The following is a 19,399-nucleotide window of genomic DNA, read 5'->3' as shown; positions in this document are numbered from 1 at the left end:
TTGGCGGGGGCAGTATTTTTTGGTTTTTGGTTTGTTTTTTTTTTTTGGTTTTTGGTGGGTTTTGTTTGTTTGGTTGGGTTTTTTTTTGGTTTTGGAGAGTTTTAGGCTCATTTCACAGCAGGGAAACTGAGTCATGGAACAGTGATGTGCCATACTGTGGTGCAGCAGCTCCACTCCTGGGAAGGCAGGAGATCCCATTCCATCTGTAGCTACAGGAGGAGGCAGCCCCCAAGTCCCCTTTCCTGGCAGCAGTGGCCGATCCCCTCACTCATAAAGCCCATGGTTAATTGTCCTGTTCCTGAGGATCGAGTTAGCTGAGAGCAGGAGATGCCAGTCCCTGGGCTTCAGCCTGGGGGGACACTTGACCCATCTAAGGTGGAGGAAAGCTCTCCACCGGCCTCTCTGGGGGAAACCTGATCCCCTCCGCAGCCCACCAAGGGTTGACATCATTGTGTTAGTCCCACCACGGGAGGGAAGCGCCGGCACCGGAGGCACTGGGTCTTCCTTCACAAGGAGAAAATGACAGCTTGATTTGCTTCCTTGGCTCTTTGTCACCTGCTGTGGGAGCACAGCGGAATCCCAGCCACCCACTGCAGATGTGGCAGGGTGGCATTCCTGGGGTGGGGACAGGACCTGAGTCAACCCACCTGGCTGCACAGCTGTGCTACAGGAGCCGATGAATGAGGAGAGCTGGGGCCACGAGGGCAGCAGATGTCACCCTGGGGGCCTGGAGCACAGGGCAGCACAGGGAAGGGACAGGGCTCCCAGGGGCAGTGGCCAGATGGGCTTTATTCCCCAGGCACCACCTGGCATGTGGTGGATGTGGAGCTTCCGTACACCATGCCATCCTTTGCTGGCATTCTGAGTCTACACGTCTGTGCACAGAGACTCCATCAGATCGTCCTCATGTACCACCTTTAGCCATCCTTGCTTGCTTTCTCTACATTTGTTTATTTCAGGTGCCCCAGGCAGCATCCTGTGGCACCTGTATGCCTGTTTGAGCTGCAGGAGGCAGAAACAATGCCCAGCAATCCAAATCATTCCCAATTTCTTGGTTTTCTAGCCCAGTCTCTTTCTCTACTCACATCCTCTCTCCCAGTGCACACAGCACAGCAGCAGCCTGAGGGTACAAACAGGCTGGGTGGTAGGAACTGAGGGCTTGGAAAACCAGAAAGAGGAGTAAGGACTATGGCCTAGGGTCCTTCCCTCTGCTTCCACCTCCAGGAATGTTTGCAGGATTGAATTCAGCTCTAGTGGTCTCCGCTAGCAAAGGATGATCCAAGGGGAGGACAAAGCAACTGGTGTGTAGCTGTTGGCAGGTGCCACTCCAGAGGAATGGGAATGTCCAACTGACCCAGTGATTAACCTGGCTCCTGGCTTTCCTGTGCTGTGGAGAGCATGGGCTCATTCCCATTCCCTGGAGGATGCTCAGCCCAAGGCTGTGTTTGGGATTGAGGATGACCTTGAGTTCTCACTCACAGAGAACCGTCTCAGAGACTTCACCTCCCATCCATTCCTTTAAGGGAGGTGCTGGTGTTTTAATACTTGAAGGGTCAGGAAAACACTCAGTGCATCCTCTGCGAGGGATTGCTCTCATGTGGAAAGCTCCTTTCTGAAGAGCCTGGTTCACGGCTATTTGGTTTCTTTTGTTCACTCTGCATGCTCACACACTCACACAGAGCATGAGGTTTTGTAAATATTGATGCTTCTTACCAGGGGAATGTGAGGTGCTCTTTGGAAGTGCACTTCTTCCACTTATTGTCTGCTGGCCTTGGATACAGGAGACAGACTCCTGAGTTTTTCCACTTTGTTCTAATTCTTGGGTTTAAATGCTCTTGAACTGCTTCCTTTACTCTCCCTGCTCCCACTCTGTTGATTGGCCTTGTTTATTTTCAAACCTAGAAAAGTTTCCTTTCTTTCCCCTCTGAAGTGCAATAACAGAAGGGGGTGGGGGGAGAAAAACCCTCACCATTTGTGGCAGGCAACAGCCTGGAAATCTCTAGCTGTCTGTCAAGAGCGTGCCGGGGGAATGTGTGACACCGCGGGGCCGCACCTTGCAGCCTCCCTCCCTCCCTCCCTGGGGATAAACAACATCCTCCCCTCCCCAGCCACTTCTCTGCTCACACAGACAGGCCCTGTTGCGAGGCAGGTGGGGCAAGCTGGGCTTGACTAATAGTGGAAAATCCAAGAGCATCGGAAAGATAAACAGCCCAAGTCAGATAGTATAAAAGTCCTTTTTCCTCGCACACGCCAGGTAAGCCTCAAATGACACAAACTGTAAAAACAGGCTGAGGTTCCCCTGCAGATGGAATAAATTAGCCCTGAGATGAACAGGGGAAGGGATGGCTTGTGCATTGGGTCTTCCCAAATGTTAATCCCTTCCTTCCCCAGGCCTCCATCCAACCCCAAGCCCACACTTTAGGTGAGTGCCCGTGTGCTCTTCTTGCTCAACCGGACACTGTAGTTCTTCATCCATGGGCAACAAACCCAAAGGAACATTGTGCCTGATGCCCTGCTGGATGGATGGGAGTCCTATCTCCAGGACACCCATGGTGTGGAACCACCATCTCCACTGACCAGCCAAAGTTTTAATTCATTCTTTAAATCTAGGTGCTCCTGTAAGTGTCATTATCTAGGAGGCTGGTCATCATTTTTGCCCAAATCTAAAAGTGTGCAACATTTTTCTATTGACAGAGTTGGTAGAGAAATTGTTATACAGCTCATACAATGTAGCCAAGGATGCTGTCATGTCTGGGGGTTATTCTGAAGGTGTGTGGTGGGAGGTGCTTTCATTTAAGATGGTGCTAAAATGTGTCTGAAAATCCATCTTTAGCTGCTTCCATCTTCAAGAATCAAAGGTATGATGGGCAGTGGAAGAAAGCAATTCTTGGCAGCACCAAAGAAATCCCTAAATTAATTCCTAGAATGCCTCCCCCCTACCCAAGAGCAAAAGTGGACCTGTGCCTTTGCCTTTCCCTGCCACGTTCCCCCACCATGAGTGAAATATTGGGCATGACATTTTAGGAGAACCTCAAATATTATTTTAATCTCAAATGCTCTGTTATTGCAAGTGTCAAGTCCAACACTTCTTGTAAATACCTGGAGGACAGCCAGGTCCTGAGAACACAAGAGGTGTTAGGAACTGAACTTCATTGGTTAAGTACTGGAGAGCCATAGGAGCCAGCACACTGACTTTCTGTACACTGATTTCTTTGTCTTAACCTGTTGCTTTTTTTTTTTTTTTTTTATTTCTTCCCTCCAGAGTGTTGTCTGCACGGCAGGACTCAAGTGGTACCCTCACCCTTCCCTGATTCATTGTGTTAAAGGTTGTGAGGTGAGTTTGGCTTTAGCTCAGGTGGTCCGTGGTGACTCTCCTAAATCTTACAGAAACAACCACTGCAGGCACATGGGCTGTAAATTCTAGTTTTCAAGTGGGGCAAGCAGGATTTTGCCCTGACCACCCTATCACACAGACTGATTGCCTGCATTGATCCTGACACTCAGTAGGGAAATCGGTGGTTTTACCAGAGATGATGGTTGGTGACTCTCACAGGAGTTAAATGATCAAGCAGATCAAAAACATTGGTTGACCAAAAGAATTTCCCAGAATTAGGGAGTTTCTGGGAAGTTGCAAAAGCCTTCTCTTGTTTTTCCTTGATATTGACTTATTTGAGGGACAATTCTTTCCAAGGCCAGCCAAGCTTTGGGCATTGGTGTGGTCAGAGAAAGTTTAGGAAAGCCAGAGATGATACCACTGGGTGGACAGCACAGCTGGACATGGAGCAAATCACATCTCCCTCCACTGGCCACCTCTGCCTAAACCAGAAAAGAATAATCAGAAACATGCAGTTACATTTCAGCTGTGATAGACTTTTAGAGTCTTGCAAGTTACTTGAGAAAAAGTAATTATTTTGAAGGATGTTGTTTCTGCCAGCAGCAATTTTTGAAATGTCTGAGAAGACTGAAGATGCTTCTGTGGTTAAACAGGGCTGGAGCACCTCTCTCTGTGTGACGGCACTCATGTGGTTTCCATCATGCCAGCCCTTGAGTATCTCACTCACAGCAAGGATTCAATCCTTGTGGTACCTCTGGAAGGTTGGGAAGCTCCATATTCATTTTGGAAATGAGCTGGCTCACAGGCAGAAGCAGAGATGGAGATGGGCAGTGGCAGAGCTGTGTCTTTCCTCCACGTGTCCTGAATTTTTGCCACACTGACCAAGCTCTCAGCACCTAGTAACCCAAGCACTCTGAAGTTATTTGCCCAAAGTGTCAGAACATGGGGCTGAATTCCTGAATATGACACAAAGCTCCAGACCACACTGCTGTGGGATGTGATTTGTCTTGAAGTGAAAGACAGGTTTCCTTCGCATACAAATGTTGGGCCCACGAGGGTAATAACTCTCCAACAATGTAATAGTTTCTGTCTAGCTGTTCCCTAAATGAAAAGCATTCTGCTGTCAGTGCTCTGAATGTCATGAGCTGTCTCACGCATCGCATTCATGCAGGCTGGCTGGGTGCCCCCATTCTCCAAAGAGAGCTGAAATAACATCCAGCCACCATTAAAAAATGCCATTCAGGTGCTGATGCACCACTGGATATCCATCCTCCTGCTGTTTAAGGATAGTTGTTACTGAGACAAACTTTGCAATGATGTAATAATTTACCAGAAGCCATTATAACTGACATGCTTCTTCTCAGCATTTTCTCCCTTTCCATCACTGCTAATTGCCAGAGCCCTCTGCATCAACAGGAACTTTCTTCTTTTCAACATTCATTCAGCAGTGTCACTGCATCCTAATCCATCATTTGGGAAGGCTTTGCCCAGACAATTGATAATGGCCTCTAGCATCATTTTCAGAGCATGATGCTTCCAGGATCCACGGATGGGCCAGAGCTTGGCATTAAGATTTCAGAAGAAATGCCATCTTCACCAAGCCTTTTTTTTTTTTTTTTTTTCCCCATGACTATGGAAACAGAGACTAATAAGCCAGTAGGTCAATAATTCTGGGCCATTAAGCTGATACAACCCCTAATGTATGAACATCCTTAGCATTAGGGAGGCTTCCCCGAACGGGAGGCTGTGAGTGGGGCATTATTTGGCTCTAGGTGATCGCAGTGGGAACCCTTGCAGCTGCTGCAATGTGATTTTTTGTCGCTCCCTAGTGGCAGGAACAGAGGCTTATGAGTCAGCCGCGTGCTTGTCTGCACTTAACTTGGGTGTTTCAGTAGCAAACGGGTCCTTCTGGACTTAATGTATCGTCCTCCAAAAATATCAGAGCACTACGATGTGCACGAAGAGCAACAGAGAGCTCACCCTTCACAGCCAGGCCTCCAGGGTCTCCCAAGCAAGGATTTTGGTCCCAGATCAGAATAGATGCTTTTTGTCCCATTCTTCTCCTCCTCCAAAGGACTGGCTTGTCTACTCTGTGCCAGAGCAAATTCTTCCATGAATTTCTTTATGGATTTTCCAGCATTCAAAGGTGTAGGGTACAGGCATAGGGATGGAAATTTAAAGTCAAGATTTCCCATCAAGCAGGCACAGCCAGGCAACACAAGAGAAACATGGAGAAGCCTGCAGAATTTCCTGTGAGGTTGAGCAAAGTTCACCATTTTAAATATGACTGTGTTGGCCTCAAAATATCTCTTCATCTATTTATAAATCATTCCCTTTTAACTCTTGGAATATTCATTAAATTGGAAAGGGGGCTTTTAAGTCAAAGTCTTTGCCTGTATAAATAAATCAATATCTGTGGAAATCAGTGGAGTTAAGATAGTTTAGAGGGACAGGAGCCTCACACTGTAACTCTGATTTCCTTGTCAATATTTGCAGTATCTGCACGTAATTAAACAAGTGGCACTCATTGAGTCTGTCCCCTCCTGGAAGTCCTGCTGTGGTCTGATATTCCCATCATTGCCTAGGTTTCCTCTACCTGATAGAAATATTTAAATTTACAGCACATCAGCAGTAAAAGTGTTCATTTGCCCCGCTCCATTGAGTTCATTTCAATTCTGATGAGTGTGGCCATGGCGAGCTCTGGGGAGAGCATGGTGATCTCTCATGGCTGCTTCTTCAGGTATCCATCATCTGAGACACTCTGGGTCTGCAATTGATGCAAAATCCTCCCAGGAAACCTCCCCACGACATCCTGCCTGCTCTGCAATGATGTCTTCTTGCAGGAGACTCCCTGGTGTGTTTTTCTCAGTGCAAAATAAGTGAATTTTCCAATGAGCAGATAAAATGGGAATGGCCTCATGAGCCTGTGCGTGGAGAGTTACAGAGATATGACTGTGCTCTCTGCTGATCATTCATTTTTCTGAGCTTTCATTGCTGCTTGGGATTCTCACACCTAGTATGGACCTTTTTTACTGTTGGGTACAGCTTAGACTTCCATGGAAGACTTCTGTACTTGCAAACCAAGAGGGCTCCAATGTGTAATGAAAGACTTTAGGCCTTTCCTTCAGAATTGTGGTTATTATTCAGGCCCTGTGCAGCACATGGACTCGTGATCACATTGCCCAGCCTAATGACCACTTTTTTTTTTTCAAGGTGATTTATGAATTTTACTTAACAGCACTCCACAATGTCCATCTGAATAATTGCCATTATCCCAGCTTTGAGCTGTGGAGTGGAGGAAGATCACGTGCCATGGCCAAGGTCTCCTTCTGCTGTTCAGAAAACAGGAGAATATGGTCCCTGTGCTGAGCTCAGACCTCTTCCATTCCTCCTGGTGATTTGTTTTATGCCCTCGTTGCTGACATGTGTTGTGAAGTCAGAACTGTGGCAAAAAGCTCAGCTATTAAAAGCAAGCCCATTTTGCTGCAATACATAACCTTTTTCTTATCCCACACAGTTTAGGAAGGTTAGCTTAAAATTATCAAAGGTGCCACAATTTTAGATGCCTGGATGCTGTCTCTGGGCCCAGTCAAATTAATATTCCTGAAGCATCCTCTTATGTGGGATGTGAAGAGGCAACAAGGGCTCATTTCCCTTCCATCTACTGTCCTTTTTTTTCTGTCTGTTTTGAAGGGAGAGGGGAATAATTATCTCTTGCTTTTCAGGGCAGCTGGTATGTTGCAAAATATATGGTTCCTTCAAATTTTTGTGGTTTTCTTCTGAAATATTGTTACAGGTTTCAGGATTATAGAATCATAGAATGCTTTGGGTTAGAAGGGGCTTTAAGGTCATCCACTTCCAATCCCCTGCCATGGCAGGGACACCTTCCACTGCCCCAGGGTGCTCCAAGCCCCAGTGTCCAAGCTGGCCTTGGACACTTCCAGGGATGGGACATCCACAGCTTCTCTCTGCCAGGGTCTCACTGCCATCACAGGGAGGGATTTCTTCTGGACATCTAACCTACATTTCCATTCTTTCAATGTGAAGCCATTTCCCCTTGTCCTGTCACCACAGTTCCTGATGAACAGTCCCCCTGCAGCCCCTGCAGACACTGGAAGGTGCTGTGAGGTCTCCACACAGCCTTCTCTTCTCCAGCCATGACTTTCTCACCCTGTCTCCATAAGGAAGGGGCTCATTTTATCCATGTCCCCACTCTCAGCCTTTTCCTGGTTTTTCCTTTTTCAGCCTTTCATGGGGGACAACTACTGTGACTCCATCAACAACAGAGCCTTCTGCAACTATGATGGTGGGGACTGCTGTGCCTCAACAGTCAAGACCAAAAAGGTAGGGATGCCCCTTCCTCTTTTCATGGGAATTCCTTGTTGAATGCTGCTATGTGCCTGGGGAAAAAAAAAAAAAAAAAAAAAAAAAAAAAAAAAAAAAATTTGCTCCAAAAATGAAGGTCCAAGGTCTCAGAAGGACCTTCAGCCCAGGCATCAGCTCACCACAGGCACTGAGTTCTTGCTGGTTCATTTATCATCCATCCTCCAAAGGGAAACTAAAGGTTAGAAGTCATTAGGAAAATAGGAGAGAGTAAAAGAAAAGCATCATTGTGGATCTGTTCTTTGATCCATGCGTACCCACATGTGCCTGGCTTGCTGCTGACTGTCCCATCCTAGAGTGGGACAGAGAAGAATGTAGAGCAGGGCAGCAGGGCTGGGCGGAGATGTCAAATATTTTTTGCACAGAGACCACATAGAACAGAGCTTTGCAAAAAGAGACAAGCTAGTGACACAGATCTATAAAATCCTTATTTGAGGTAGAGATGATGCTTAGGAAAGTAAAATCCATTAGTTTTTATCACTCAGCAATGAGGGGGTGAAGTGGTAATTTCCTGGAAGCAGGATCCAAACAGACAAAAGAACATCTTTATTGGCACAGTGTGTGTTTGAGTAATAGAATGCGTTGCCACAGAGTATTATTAAGAACAAAATTATATTTGAAATCAAAAAAAGAACAGGCCTATTTGTGGAGCTTTGCTCTATCAGTGACTTTTAGACACTGTGATCTGGATGCAGTTTCTGGCTGAGGAATATTTGAACCCTTGGCTGTTTGAGCCTGGGGAAGAGTCCCTCCACACACATCCCCCCTTTTTCTGCTTATTTAACACACATTTCTGAGCACGGTTAGAGACAGTGAGTGGGGTGATAGAGCTTGTGGCTTGGAGCAGTACAACATTTTATAGGTTTCTAACCAGCAGGGATTTGGAACTATATTCCTCCCCAAAAATAAAGCACATTTTAGCCTCTGGCAGGTGAATATTTTACCTTATCTTCCAGATTTGTGTGTAGAACAGAATGAAAAATCCAGCTGCATTAAGTATCTGATACATATTAATAAATAACAAAACCTGAGGGAGCCTGGGCTCAACATATGACACCATCCATGTTACCCAGCTGAGGAAGGAGATCCTGTCTGCAGAGGAGCCAGCTTTGTATGGAGACTTCTTTTCCTTGGTTCAGCATTGTGGGCTGTCTCTGCTCCATTTGGGAACACCGGGAAGGTAGATGGACATGCCCTGGCAAGTGGAAGGAGTTAATTTCTCCTCTGGGGAAAATGCAGGGGAAGAGGTTGTTTCCCTAGCTGTGCTCTTTTTGGACAAACATTCCCTTCTATTGTGGTGTTTCTTTTGAAAAAAATGTCCTGGGAGCCACATGCAGGGAAGCCTAGGCAGGGGAGCTCCTCTGTTCCCCACCGGTGAAGTAGGGCATGGAGACCCCAAAAGGGGCTCCCTGGTGAAACAACCACTGAAGAGATGAGCAGGATGACAGACAGTGGCTCATCAGTTGTCTCCAAGAAAAGATTCCTATCTCTGGCTGATTTTCCACCTCCTTGGGAGGAGCAGCCCAACAGCAGCGTAGCTTGCTCACTGACCTCCCACCAGCCGGGAGGGCAGAGCTGGAAGTGCCCGGTAGCTCAGCATGGTGTAGGTCTTCTCCTCCCCAAAACAGCCTGCCTGGGAAACTTTATCTCACTGCCTGCAGGCTGGAGAGCAGGCGATGAAAAATCCCAAACAGTGTCAGAAGAACGAAAGCGAGGTGCCTGGGAGGGGACCGACCCAAACCAGCCCCATCAAGACAGGAGCTAAGGGCACAACTGAAACACGAGGGATGTGACAGCTGAATTGAGGGGGGGTGGGGAGGGATAGGATCAAGGTTTGGGAGCAGAATTTATTGCTGGGCAGGGAGTTGAGACCAAGTGGGATCTGCACAGAGTTGTGAACACTTACCAGCCAGGCGACTCACGCTCAAAATATCTGCTGCTTCCCTGCCACCCAGAAACCAAGTGACCTCCCAAGGAGGGGAAGCACTTTGTAGCCCAGTGGGTTGCTGTTTTCTGTGCTAAAACTGCTTGATGCAAAGGGCAAATGGTCAGAGATGGGCAGCTGGTCACACATCTGAGGGATTTTCTCCATGGAAGGGGAGGTTTTGTAGCTTTTTGGAGTTAAGTCTGCTTTTACAGACTTCCCTGGGAGCTGGGTCGTTGTGACTGGGGAATTAGACTTGCCCTAGCTGGCAGTTTAGAAACCCCCATCCTCGAGATCACACAGGTGGAGGGCTGAGCAATGGAGCCCATAACATCCCTGGCATGCATCCAACTTCCAAGGTCTCCTCCTCTTTCCCAAAACACCAACAGCATCCCAGGAGCTGAATGAGATGCCTGGGAGAAGTGAGGAAAACCACCTTCTCCTTGGATCTTCCACACTAAAAGCAAGATGCTAAGTCCCAGTTTATTACATTTATAGGGTAAAAGGGGGAATAATAACCCAGCCAGGGGGGCTGTGGGGTCAGAGTCAAGGAGGCAGCAGGAGAAACTCGCTCCTGCAAAGCGGCTGCCGACACCTGCGGCAGCAGCCGTGGGGCTGTGGGGCTTGGCTCTCCCAGTTATTTTCCCATCTGAGGCCTTTGACTGAGACCAGATTTCAGGCCAGGCTGTTCAAATACAGCTCTCCCTTTGAAGAGGTTTATGAGTGGAGCATTACAGGAGATATTCCAAAGGGAAAAACAATGAAAGGTGAGAGAAAAAGGAGCTGAATAAAAATACTCCGCATACCAAATCCTTCCAGCACAGTTTGCCACCTACTTAAAAAGGCACAGTTTTAAAATTCACATTGGGTGTAAAAGCCAAAAACCTGGAGGAGACATAGGGAGGGGCGAGTCCAGCTCTGTTAATTCCAATACCAGATGAGGATGTATTTTCATACGGTTGTAGAGAGAGTGAGACACATGAAAGAGACTGCTTTGCTCCTTTTCTTTCAGGGTTACATACTATGTGGCAGATGTGTCAGTCTTTTAAAGCCCCTGCAAGTTTGCCCATAAATGTCCAACATTTATGCAACACCTGTTTTTCTCCCAAAATGTCACAGGACATTTTAAAAGCTTTAGATTTATCATCTTTTCCCCGCAGCAGCCATTGCTGAGGTGACACATGGTTCACATTTAAGAGAACATAGCAACTCCACACATTATTTTGGGAAAGGGCTGAAGATTAACATTGCACCATGTGAAGATTCAGGAGTTAACAGTCGAGTAAGAGCTGGCTTCAGATCTTTAGTGTCCGCAAACTGTCAAGACTTAAGTTTCACTGCAGTCCCACTACCCTCCCAAACACACTTTGGGCTGCACACAGTGCTGTGAACAGGCTGCTTGAAAGCAAAATGCTTCAAGCCAAGTTCACTTTAAATCCGAGCCCTCTTACTTAATGTGAGACTTTGCACGCTCCTGTTTTGTTGCCCTGAAAATGCACAAGGGACTTCCATGCTTATCCCATGTTTTCCCTTTGCATTTGAGCATTAGCAGGGAATGACCTTGTGGATTCCGTCAGCGAGCGGGGAATGGAGCAGTGTGACTTATCTGACCAAGCACCAACTAATCAGCACTGCTGCTTAGATAGGAAATAATGAGTATTTGCCCTGCACTGTTCACAATCAGGCTGGAGAGCTTAAAAGAAATCATTAAAGGCCTCTTTTGAATGCTGCAAGTGGCAACGAATAAATTCAGTCATAATCTGGGCATAAATTCGAGGCAAGTGCAGTCAGAAAGCAGGAAAAAAGAGACATTCATCAGCTTAATTATTTGTTGTGCGCTAATTGATGAGCGTCGCCCTGCAGTGGGCGAGAAGCCAGGGCTGGCACAGGGACAAGTGCCACCCAAGGAAGCAGGGACGTGGGCAGCCTGTGTGGGGAGCAGGGGGCTGATGGCAGATCTGTTGCTGGGGCAGGGGATGGGGCTGTGCTGCTCACAGCTTGCCCTGTTCATGACCCAGGAGCAGCTTTGAGAGACAGGAAGGCCATTGCTGGCCAACCTCCAAGGGAGAGAACGCTTCTGTTGTGTATCTGGAGGGGATAAAGTCTTCCGTGAAGGACAAAGCAAAATCCCATCTCCTTTTAATCTTCCTCCCCTCCTGACCCAGCACAGGTTGCCAGCTCCCTTCTGCCTGGCTGCTCTAGGAAGCTGCTTCTTGCTTTGTATCCTGCTGCAGATTAAAGAAGACACTATTCTCTAAAGCATTACATACGTGACACCGCCAGAGTGAGGGAAATAAATAACCTGGGCATAACTGGCTGTCTCTGGGCTCTTGGCCACCGGTGAGGAGCTTGTGGGGTGTGCAGCATTGCTGGGAGAGGCTCTGGCTGTTTCCTCTGATTCATTTCAGGAAATCTTCTCTCCAGTAACTGTCTCCTCCACTTCTTTTCTTCCCCATCCCTTTTATAAGTTTTCCCTAGACAAGGCTGTCTAGAAAGGCCTCACAGAAATCAGTTCTTTCTTTAGGCTCTGCTTACGTACTTTGTTCCAGACTGGGATTGCAGATTTGCCTGGTTGAAGGTCCTGCAGTGTGATCCCTGTAGATTTAAATACACTGAATTTGCTGTTTTAAAATTCCCTCAACTTCATCCATTTGTAAGGGTGAACTTTCATCTGTCTTTCCCTTTTTGTTGCATAAGGGATAAACCTACAGCTCCCATGAGAAAAACCTGCCTCACTCAATTATCACTCAGGTTTTCCTTCAACTGCTTTGCCCCATAGCACTTGGTAAAAGAAGAGAAAAATTGTCCTGTCCCTTCAGCCTCTTGACATTTCTGTCCAACACCTTGGAGAGGAAAACCAGCAAGTGCCTTGGCGGAAAACAAATGAGGGCTTGTGGTAGATAGAGGGCTGTGTGGGATTTATCCAAAGCTTTGCTTATCTAAAAGATAGGCCAGTTATCAAAACCTCTTCAGAGACTTTATGGCCGAGAATTCAAGGCCTAAAGAAAGGAGCTTTGAACTGAGGGGCTGCTGCTGTCTCCAGCAGGGATTTCCAAAAGCTGTCCTTGTCTCCCTGGGAAGGGGAGGGATGAGTCTGCACTCCTACCCCTAAGCCAACAGAAAAAAAACAGTTCTTGGTATTTGGGAGCAATAAGCACCTTCTCCCAACTCTCTGACTGCAACACAGACGTGTCTTAGGCAATCTCAGATCTTTCTCCATTGCCACAACATGGTCTTGAGGCAGTTTGGTGCCATTAGAAGCTTAAGAAGCCTCCACCCCAGCGGAGGAAATCCTGTTTATCCATAAGAACTGATGCTCCTGCCACGGTGCTGCTCCTAACTACTCGCCTGTCCCCAGCTGGATGTGTTTGTCAGCTCTATAATTAGCCAAGGAGATAGAATGAATGGTGGGTGAGGAAGGCAGGATACAAAGCTGAGTGTTGCTTCATGCCTCTGGAAGCGGCTGAGCACTCCAAGCACTCGGGTTCTCCCCAGCGTGTGGGTGAACTCACTTCCTCACCAGCCCTCGGTCACAGGCTCAGTGGCTGTAGCTGTTTGCCACGTGAGAAGAGCGTTTCCAGTCAGGGTTGGTTGGGATGGGAGCTTATTTTGGGGCTCAGAGCTTGGTTTCATAATCCTTCAGGGAGGCTTTCCAGGCGTCAATAAATTAAAAGCAGTGATGGTAGCAGCACATGTTGCCTATCCTGAGAGAACTGTTCTTGGCTTCAAGGGACATGGGGCTTCCCACAACATACGGCATTCCCAGGGGATGTGCTGGTGGAGGGTGTTTGCTTTGCTATCCGACCTCACTTCATTAGCAAGTGTTACAAAAAACAGCGAACAAACCTTCCCTGCTCCACCGCCAGCTATTTGGCCTCTGGGTGGTCTGGCTCCTATTAAATCTTTGGTGATTATTTAGACTAATTACATTCATGTTTGCACAATCAGTAGCACGAGAGTAGGAAGCACAGCTGATTGCTGAGCAACTGAGCTCCGTGTGGTTTGGCAAACGGGCTCCCTCGCTCTGCTCCGCAGGCAGGCGGGGATGCGGGATCCATGCGGGCTGGGCTTTCCCGGGAATCCCTGCTGGCTTTGGGCCATCCTGCTCCCACTGGTTCTGGTGAGGCAGCTCCCGATTTGCACACGATGGAGAGAGCAGAGCATCTGTTGTGTTCGGCTGAGCTACGACTCGGTACACCACAGTTGCTGGTTTGACTGGGAGAAAGTTCAGTTTATGGTGGGGTAGTTAACAAAAACTCAGGCTTTTAGAACTGCATGTGCTGCATGGAGGGGAGGTTTCCTGCCAGCTTTGTCTTCCCAGGCCCTCTGGAGCAGTGCCCTAGGTGTGAACCCACATACCAGCACTCTGAGCTAAAGGGGGCTCGCTCTTGCTCCGTTATCTCAAACTGGTGACCTCAATGCTGAAAACCACTGGGAAGACCCTTCCAAGATGCTTTTTTATCCCACAAAGGCCTTGTCAGGGAACAGAATAGTCCCTGGTGTTTGAGCTGGGAGGCTCTGGGGAGGCACAGGGCTGTGACACTCAGCACAGGCTGCCACACTTATCTCCCAGGCCACACTGCCCGCCGAGGCTCTGCCTGCAGCAGGGCCTCCGCAGCCCCAGTGGGGCCTGTCTGGGAGATTTCGCAAACACTTCAGGGCTGAAATCTAACAACAGCCTGTTTCCCAACACTTTGCAGCCCTCCTCCCCTGCTTCCCCCTCCCTGGGCTTGATCCTGCCTGCCCTGGTGCTGCTGTGAGCCAGCCCCAGGCATGGGCAGAAGGCACAGCCAGGTCAGCCTGATACCAGACTCCATGAGGGACGAGCTTACAGCCTTTGCAGAGCTGTTTTCCATCCCTCCCTCTACCTGTCTGGGATTTCTCCTGTCAACATTCCCACCAATTCCCTACAGACTGGCCTTTCTCAGCGGGGATCAGCCTTGGGATGTCACCAGCCTCTTCAGATAGGTGCATGTAGTGAGGAGTTATGACCTCTCACTCGTTCCATGACCTGAATCCCAGCTCTGCATTGCTCTGTCGCATTGTTGCCTTTGTTCCCACAGTTGGGAGCACGGCATCCAGCACAAATCTAGTCCTGTTTCTAAGAGACAGTTTGAGTTTATCCAAAGTCTCATCACTCAGTGTGGGAAAGGATGCTTAGGGTTCCCATGCCTTGGTGGAGAAAGAAGTCTGAGGTCATGCACTGTGCAGCAATGGTGATGAGTTGGTCGAGGTGTTTTGGATCCCCCGTGAGTTACACCTGGGTGTCTGTGCCAGCCTCCCACCCAACCTGTGAGCCCACACCTGCTGCCCTTGCTCCTCTACATTCAGAGCAGGATGTGTCATGTCCTGCACACTCCAGGTGACAGGAATGATGGAGGTTGTGCCTCTTTTCTCTTGATGATGGATAGTCTGTGGTCCAGTGTGTTTCTGGTGTGACTCACATTCCCCTGAGCATTGTTGATCCAGTGCCATGACTGTTCTGGATCATCTCCAAGAGCTGTGTGCATAGGTGTGTGGTGCTGTGTTCTTCACTTATATCTTTTTCAATCTACTTTAGCTGGTCTGAAGATACAGTATTTTGCATTACTTTATCAAATGTCCAAGACAGACCCTAAGTTTAATTTTTAGCTTTTTCTTCTTACCCTCCTAGACTTTTTCTGGGTTTTCTACATGGGGAGATGGACATAGGTGAAATGCAGGGCTTGTTGTTTTGAAGGAAGAGGAGCTGACTCCTTACTCCTGGCTCTACCCTGGGTCTATCTGGAAATTCCAATGCAGGTCGTGTATTCTGGTAATGAGTTGGGCTTTCACAGACCTATTTAAAAAGAAAAGAGGCAGTTAATCTTGGAGTATGTATATCTGGGCTCCACACCTAAATGGGCTATCATTCAGTGAAAGGCTCAGCATTTATTATTTCTAGCACATCCAGCAGCTCTATTTCATGGCTGTGTACTCCAGAGGTTGTCACTGTGCGAGCCCAAGGCAACAGACAGTCCTTCTTCTAAGGGCTTTTACAGTTTCCCTGAGCTGGGTACTTCAGACAGTCCCAGCAGATTCTGTGTGTGGGTTAAATTCCCTAAATACCGATGGAAATCAGGTCCTTGGGGAATTCAAATGTGTATTTGTTATAAATGTTGCTTAAAGTGGAAAATCCGGTAGTACTGCTAAGTTTTTGGAGAATTTTGTCATGTCTAATATGACTGTGACTGTGCTTATTACCCATAGAAATCTCTGCCTTTTCACATAATAGAAAACTGATCTCTGGAGCTCACTGCCATAAGACAAAACAATTCATCTATCTGGACAATAGCACTGTAAAAATCAAATTGCATAAAAAGCCTCCATAAGGGACATAAAGTGAATAAGACTGATCTGATCAGGAAGAAACCCTTTTCCATCAGGCTACCCACTGCTGGGAACTGCTGCTGAGCCACAAAGCTGTCTGCTCTGGGGGCCACAGCTCTGCCTCAGAGAAAGCTTCTGCTCTTCTATCCATGACCACTATTGGGAGACAATAAACAGCCAGACATTTCTTTGGTTGCTCTATCTCCCCAGGAATTGGCTGTAATGCAGCAGCAATCCAGTCTCGTACGTGCACCTTTTCAGGTTGCTCCAGGGCTGAGCACAATCTGTGAGAAAGCAAAGAGGAAAACAAGGGATTCATGAGGAGAAATGGGAGGAGAGAGAATGAAGGAGGTAGAGCACTTCAGGCAACATCAAACTCATGCCAGTTTGGGTGTCTAAGGCTGCTGTTTCAGCAGAAAGTAGGTGAGGGGAATGTGAGCTGGTGGTTTGGAGACAGAGCCATGCAGGGCTTTCTCTCCTGGCTCTGATGTTCCTGCAGGTGAAATGGGAGCATGTTTGGGATCTCCATGCCTGCAGCACACCCTGCTTAAGCCTGGACAGCAGCAGAGACAAAGTGCAGTAGGCTGTCACCACTAATTCCAGACACTTTACTGAAATGCCCAAATTGGGTGTGTAGCTGACCTGTGTTCAATGCAAAGTGTGGATCCATCTTCCCTGCCTCTCCTCTGAATGAAGGGGCTACTTAATCTCCTTTGTCAGGTTGTTACAGGCAAACACAGGGAATCCAGGCCAGGGAGAGGAAAAAGCTTGATCAAGACAAATGAAAGAATCAGGTTCCCAGGTCTCGGCTCCAACCAGTAGCTTCATTGTACATCGGGGAGGATTTTTAAGTCAAAATCATTGCCAAATCGAGATTGAACTGAATGATTCAGGATTAAAAAAATGAAAATAGGGGAAAACTCCAGGCATACTTAAATGTTTTGTTTGAGCTTTTTCTAAGTGAAACAAGCTTTTATTTCAAGACATAACTTTTGCTGCGAAATAGTCTTTTTTATTTGTTTGTCTTGAAGGGAAAGGTCAAACCTGAAATGTAGCAGAAAATCTAAACCAAAATGTTTCCTTCTACACTGAACAGAAAAACTCAATTTTTATTTTGCATGTATCTTTTCTTTTTCCTTTCCAGTATTTTAACTTAGTCATAAAACAATCCCTCCTCGGCCTCCTCCCCTAACCCCATTGTTTACAGACTTCTCTGTTTTCCTATCTAAGAATATTCATAACACTGTGATATGAGACAGTCCTGCTCGGGCTGGCTTCTGTTGGATCAAGTGACCCTTAAGTGATCCTATTGTTTTCTGCAGTTTACAAACTTATTCAGTTGCCAGTTATTTGGATTCATTAGCTTCTAACTTTTTGGACTCTTGCTTCTCTTTGCAATCCCCATATTTGTGCAATTGTAGATTCAGATTATTCACTGGTTATTTAGTTCATAAGTCACCAAGGCCATGGTTTGATGAAGAGTCATCACCCTATTCCACCTGGAGGGTCGGGTCTTCTGTGAATGGAATCAAAAGCAAGGGGAGGAGGCTCTCTAAGCCCTGATTTGGTGATGAACGTTGGCTATTTAGTGTCTCTGTCAGCATGTCCCTGCCTTAGGCTACCCAGTTGTGAAATAATGCTCCACACCCCTCCTTCCCAAATTGTGTGCGTCAGGAGAAAGGCATCCTGGAGAGGGACAGGCAGGGACTCGTGTGGAAGGTCTAGATGGAGACGACAGCACAATGCTGGGCCCGCATTCCTAGATGGGCTGTGGGTGATGCATAGGGAACAGCCAGACTCAGGCATCGTAGCCTGGAGAAAAGTGTTTGTGAAAGGGAGAGTGAACGTGTGGCAGCAGAGCCAGGGGGAGCAGACAGAGCGTGTGCAGCCCTTGCTGGGAACATTGGAACAGGTTGTGGCACTGCCTTGGAAGGAGTGTAAAGGAGGGGAATGAGGTCATTTGTTCAGTCTGTGCAGATGGGAGAAATTCTTGGGAATTCACTTCAGGGCAAGTGAGACACTTGTCCTGTTACCTTTTCTGCAGGTAAATACTGTGATGCAAGAGGCCCAAATCAGCTTTCAGTGGGCAGGCTTCGCAGGCTATTGTTTCAGCTCCTTCCCACGCTTCTCCAGAGGGGTCACAGAGAGATGACAGATGGTGAATGCAGCAGTCTCCTACTGCATTCCTCTGCTGTGCCTCAGTGCCTGTTAGCTGCATCTCCTGACCTCAGACACAAGAGGTGTTCCGAGAAGTCTCTGCTGGACTCCAGCTTCCCTGATCTGTGAGACAGTGCTTGGTTCTGCTCCTGAGGAACTGAACCCAGGAACATTCATAGTCAAGTGCACAAATGGACTTAAATAAAGCAGCAGCACCCAAACCATAGACCTTAGGAACCTCCGTGCAGCACCAGCTCAGCAATAACATAAATTACTGTAAAAAATAGCATAGTGAAGATTGCAGCTGATCTCTGAAGATTTCACCCCAGAGACCTTTTTTGTTCTCCAGGCTGCTGTAGGTGTGTTCCTTCCCTCATGCCTTTGTGTTTTTGGCTTCTTTCCCAGGTGACACCGTTTCCTATGTCCTGTGACCTACAAGGAGAGTGTGCTTGCCGGGACCCCAACGCCCAAGAGCACAACCAGAAAGACCTCCGTGGCTTCAGTCTTGGGTAAAGCCAAGTGACGTGGAAAGGAGGACCACACTGCTCAAGGCAGGCTAGGAGAGACACCACATCCCTTTTGGTATCGTTTTTAACATTTAGCTGCTCAACTGGATGGCATTTCTGCACCAGGGACCCTTAGAATTCAACCAGTCTGCCTTTAATTTTTGTCCAAGGAGAACTCAAAGTAGGGGTTTATGTATTAATTATATCTTACATAGTGATCATGAGAAAAAAAAAAACAACCAAGAGTCAAGTCAAGATGACTTCATGTATCAAAACAGCATGTTATGCCCACCTAATTTGAACAGTTCATATCTAGATTCAAGGCAAGAAACAAACTATTTATGTACACATATTTATAGAAATAAGTGGAGAAAGAGAGAGAGAAAAAGAGTGAGAGATTATGATCAACGCAAAAACACTTTCCCCTCCCCAGCACTCACAACTCAGACCGTTCGTGGAAGAGGCTGAGCTCTTGGAGGACTCCAAGCTGAGCCTCTTCTGATGCTGAATGCCAAGGTATCGCATGCTCGGGGCACTGTGGTTGGGGTGGGATCTCCACAGGGCTGGGCCTCTTGGCAAGTGACCTGCCAGACACCCAGCCAGCTCGAGATGAGGGATGCATCTGCTCCTCACAGGAACGCTACTTCCAGCCAGGCAGCTCAGCAGACTGCAGTCGCCTTTCTGTACAGCTCCTCCTTCTCCCCCTGCCCTCAAAGAGCCAACAAAAAGTCCCTGTGTAGCCTGCAG

The 19,399-nt window shown here is 47.5% G+C and overlaps 1 protein-coding gene across 4 annotated transcripts in view; it reads left to right on the top strand.

Moving 5' to 3' along the window:
• PAPPA (pappalysin 1) overlaps positions 1–19,399 on the top strand; it is a 179,916-nt gene that overhangs the window by 154,938 nt on the left and 5,579 nt on the right. For 2 of the 4 annotated variants that reach the window (XR_011005673.1, XR_011005674.1), the window contains exons 20-23: positions 3,263–3,334; positions 7,580–7,678; positions 18,552–18,728; positions 19,086–19,168. Coding sequence is in view for 2 of the 4 variants with exons in the window: in XM_068211463.1 (XP_068067564.1) it covers positions 3,263–3,334; positions 7,580–7,678; positions 18,552–18,659 (279 nt within the window). In the remaining 2 variants the exon portion in view is untranslated. Of the gene's footprint in view, positions 1–3,262; positions 3,335–7,579; positions 7,679–18,551; positions 18,892–19,085; positions 19,169–19,399 lie in introns of those variants that run through there. The other 2 variants (XM_068211463.1, XM_068211464.1) reach the window with 1 other exon arrangement.

The sequence above is a fragment of the Anomalospiza imberbis genome, chromosome 21 (assembly GCF_031753505.1).
Source record: "Anomalospiza imberbis isolate Cuckoo-Finch-1a 21T00152 chromosome 21, ASM3175350v1, whole genome shotgun sequence".
NCBI classification, from domain to species: Eukaryota; Metazoa; Chordata; class Aves; order Passeriformes; family Viduidae; genus Anomalospiza; species Anomalospiza imberbis.
This window is presented reverse-complemented; position numbering and strand designations above follow the sequence as displayed.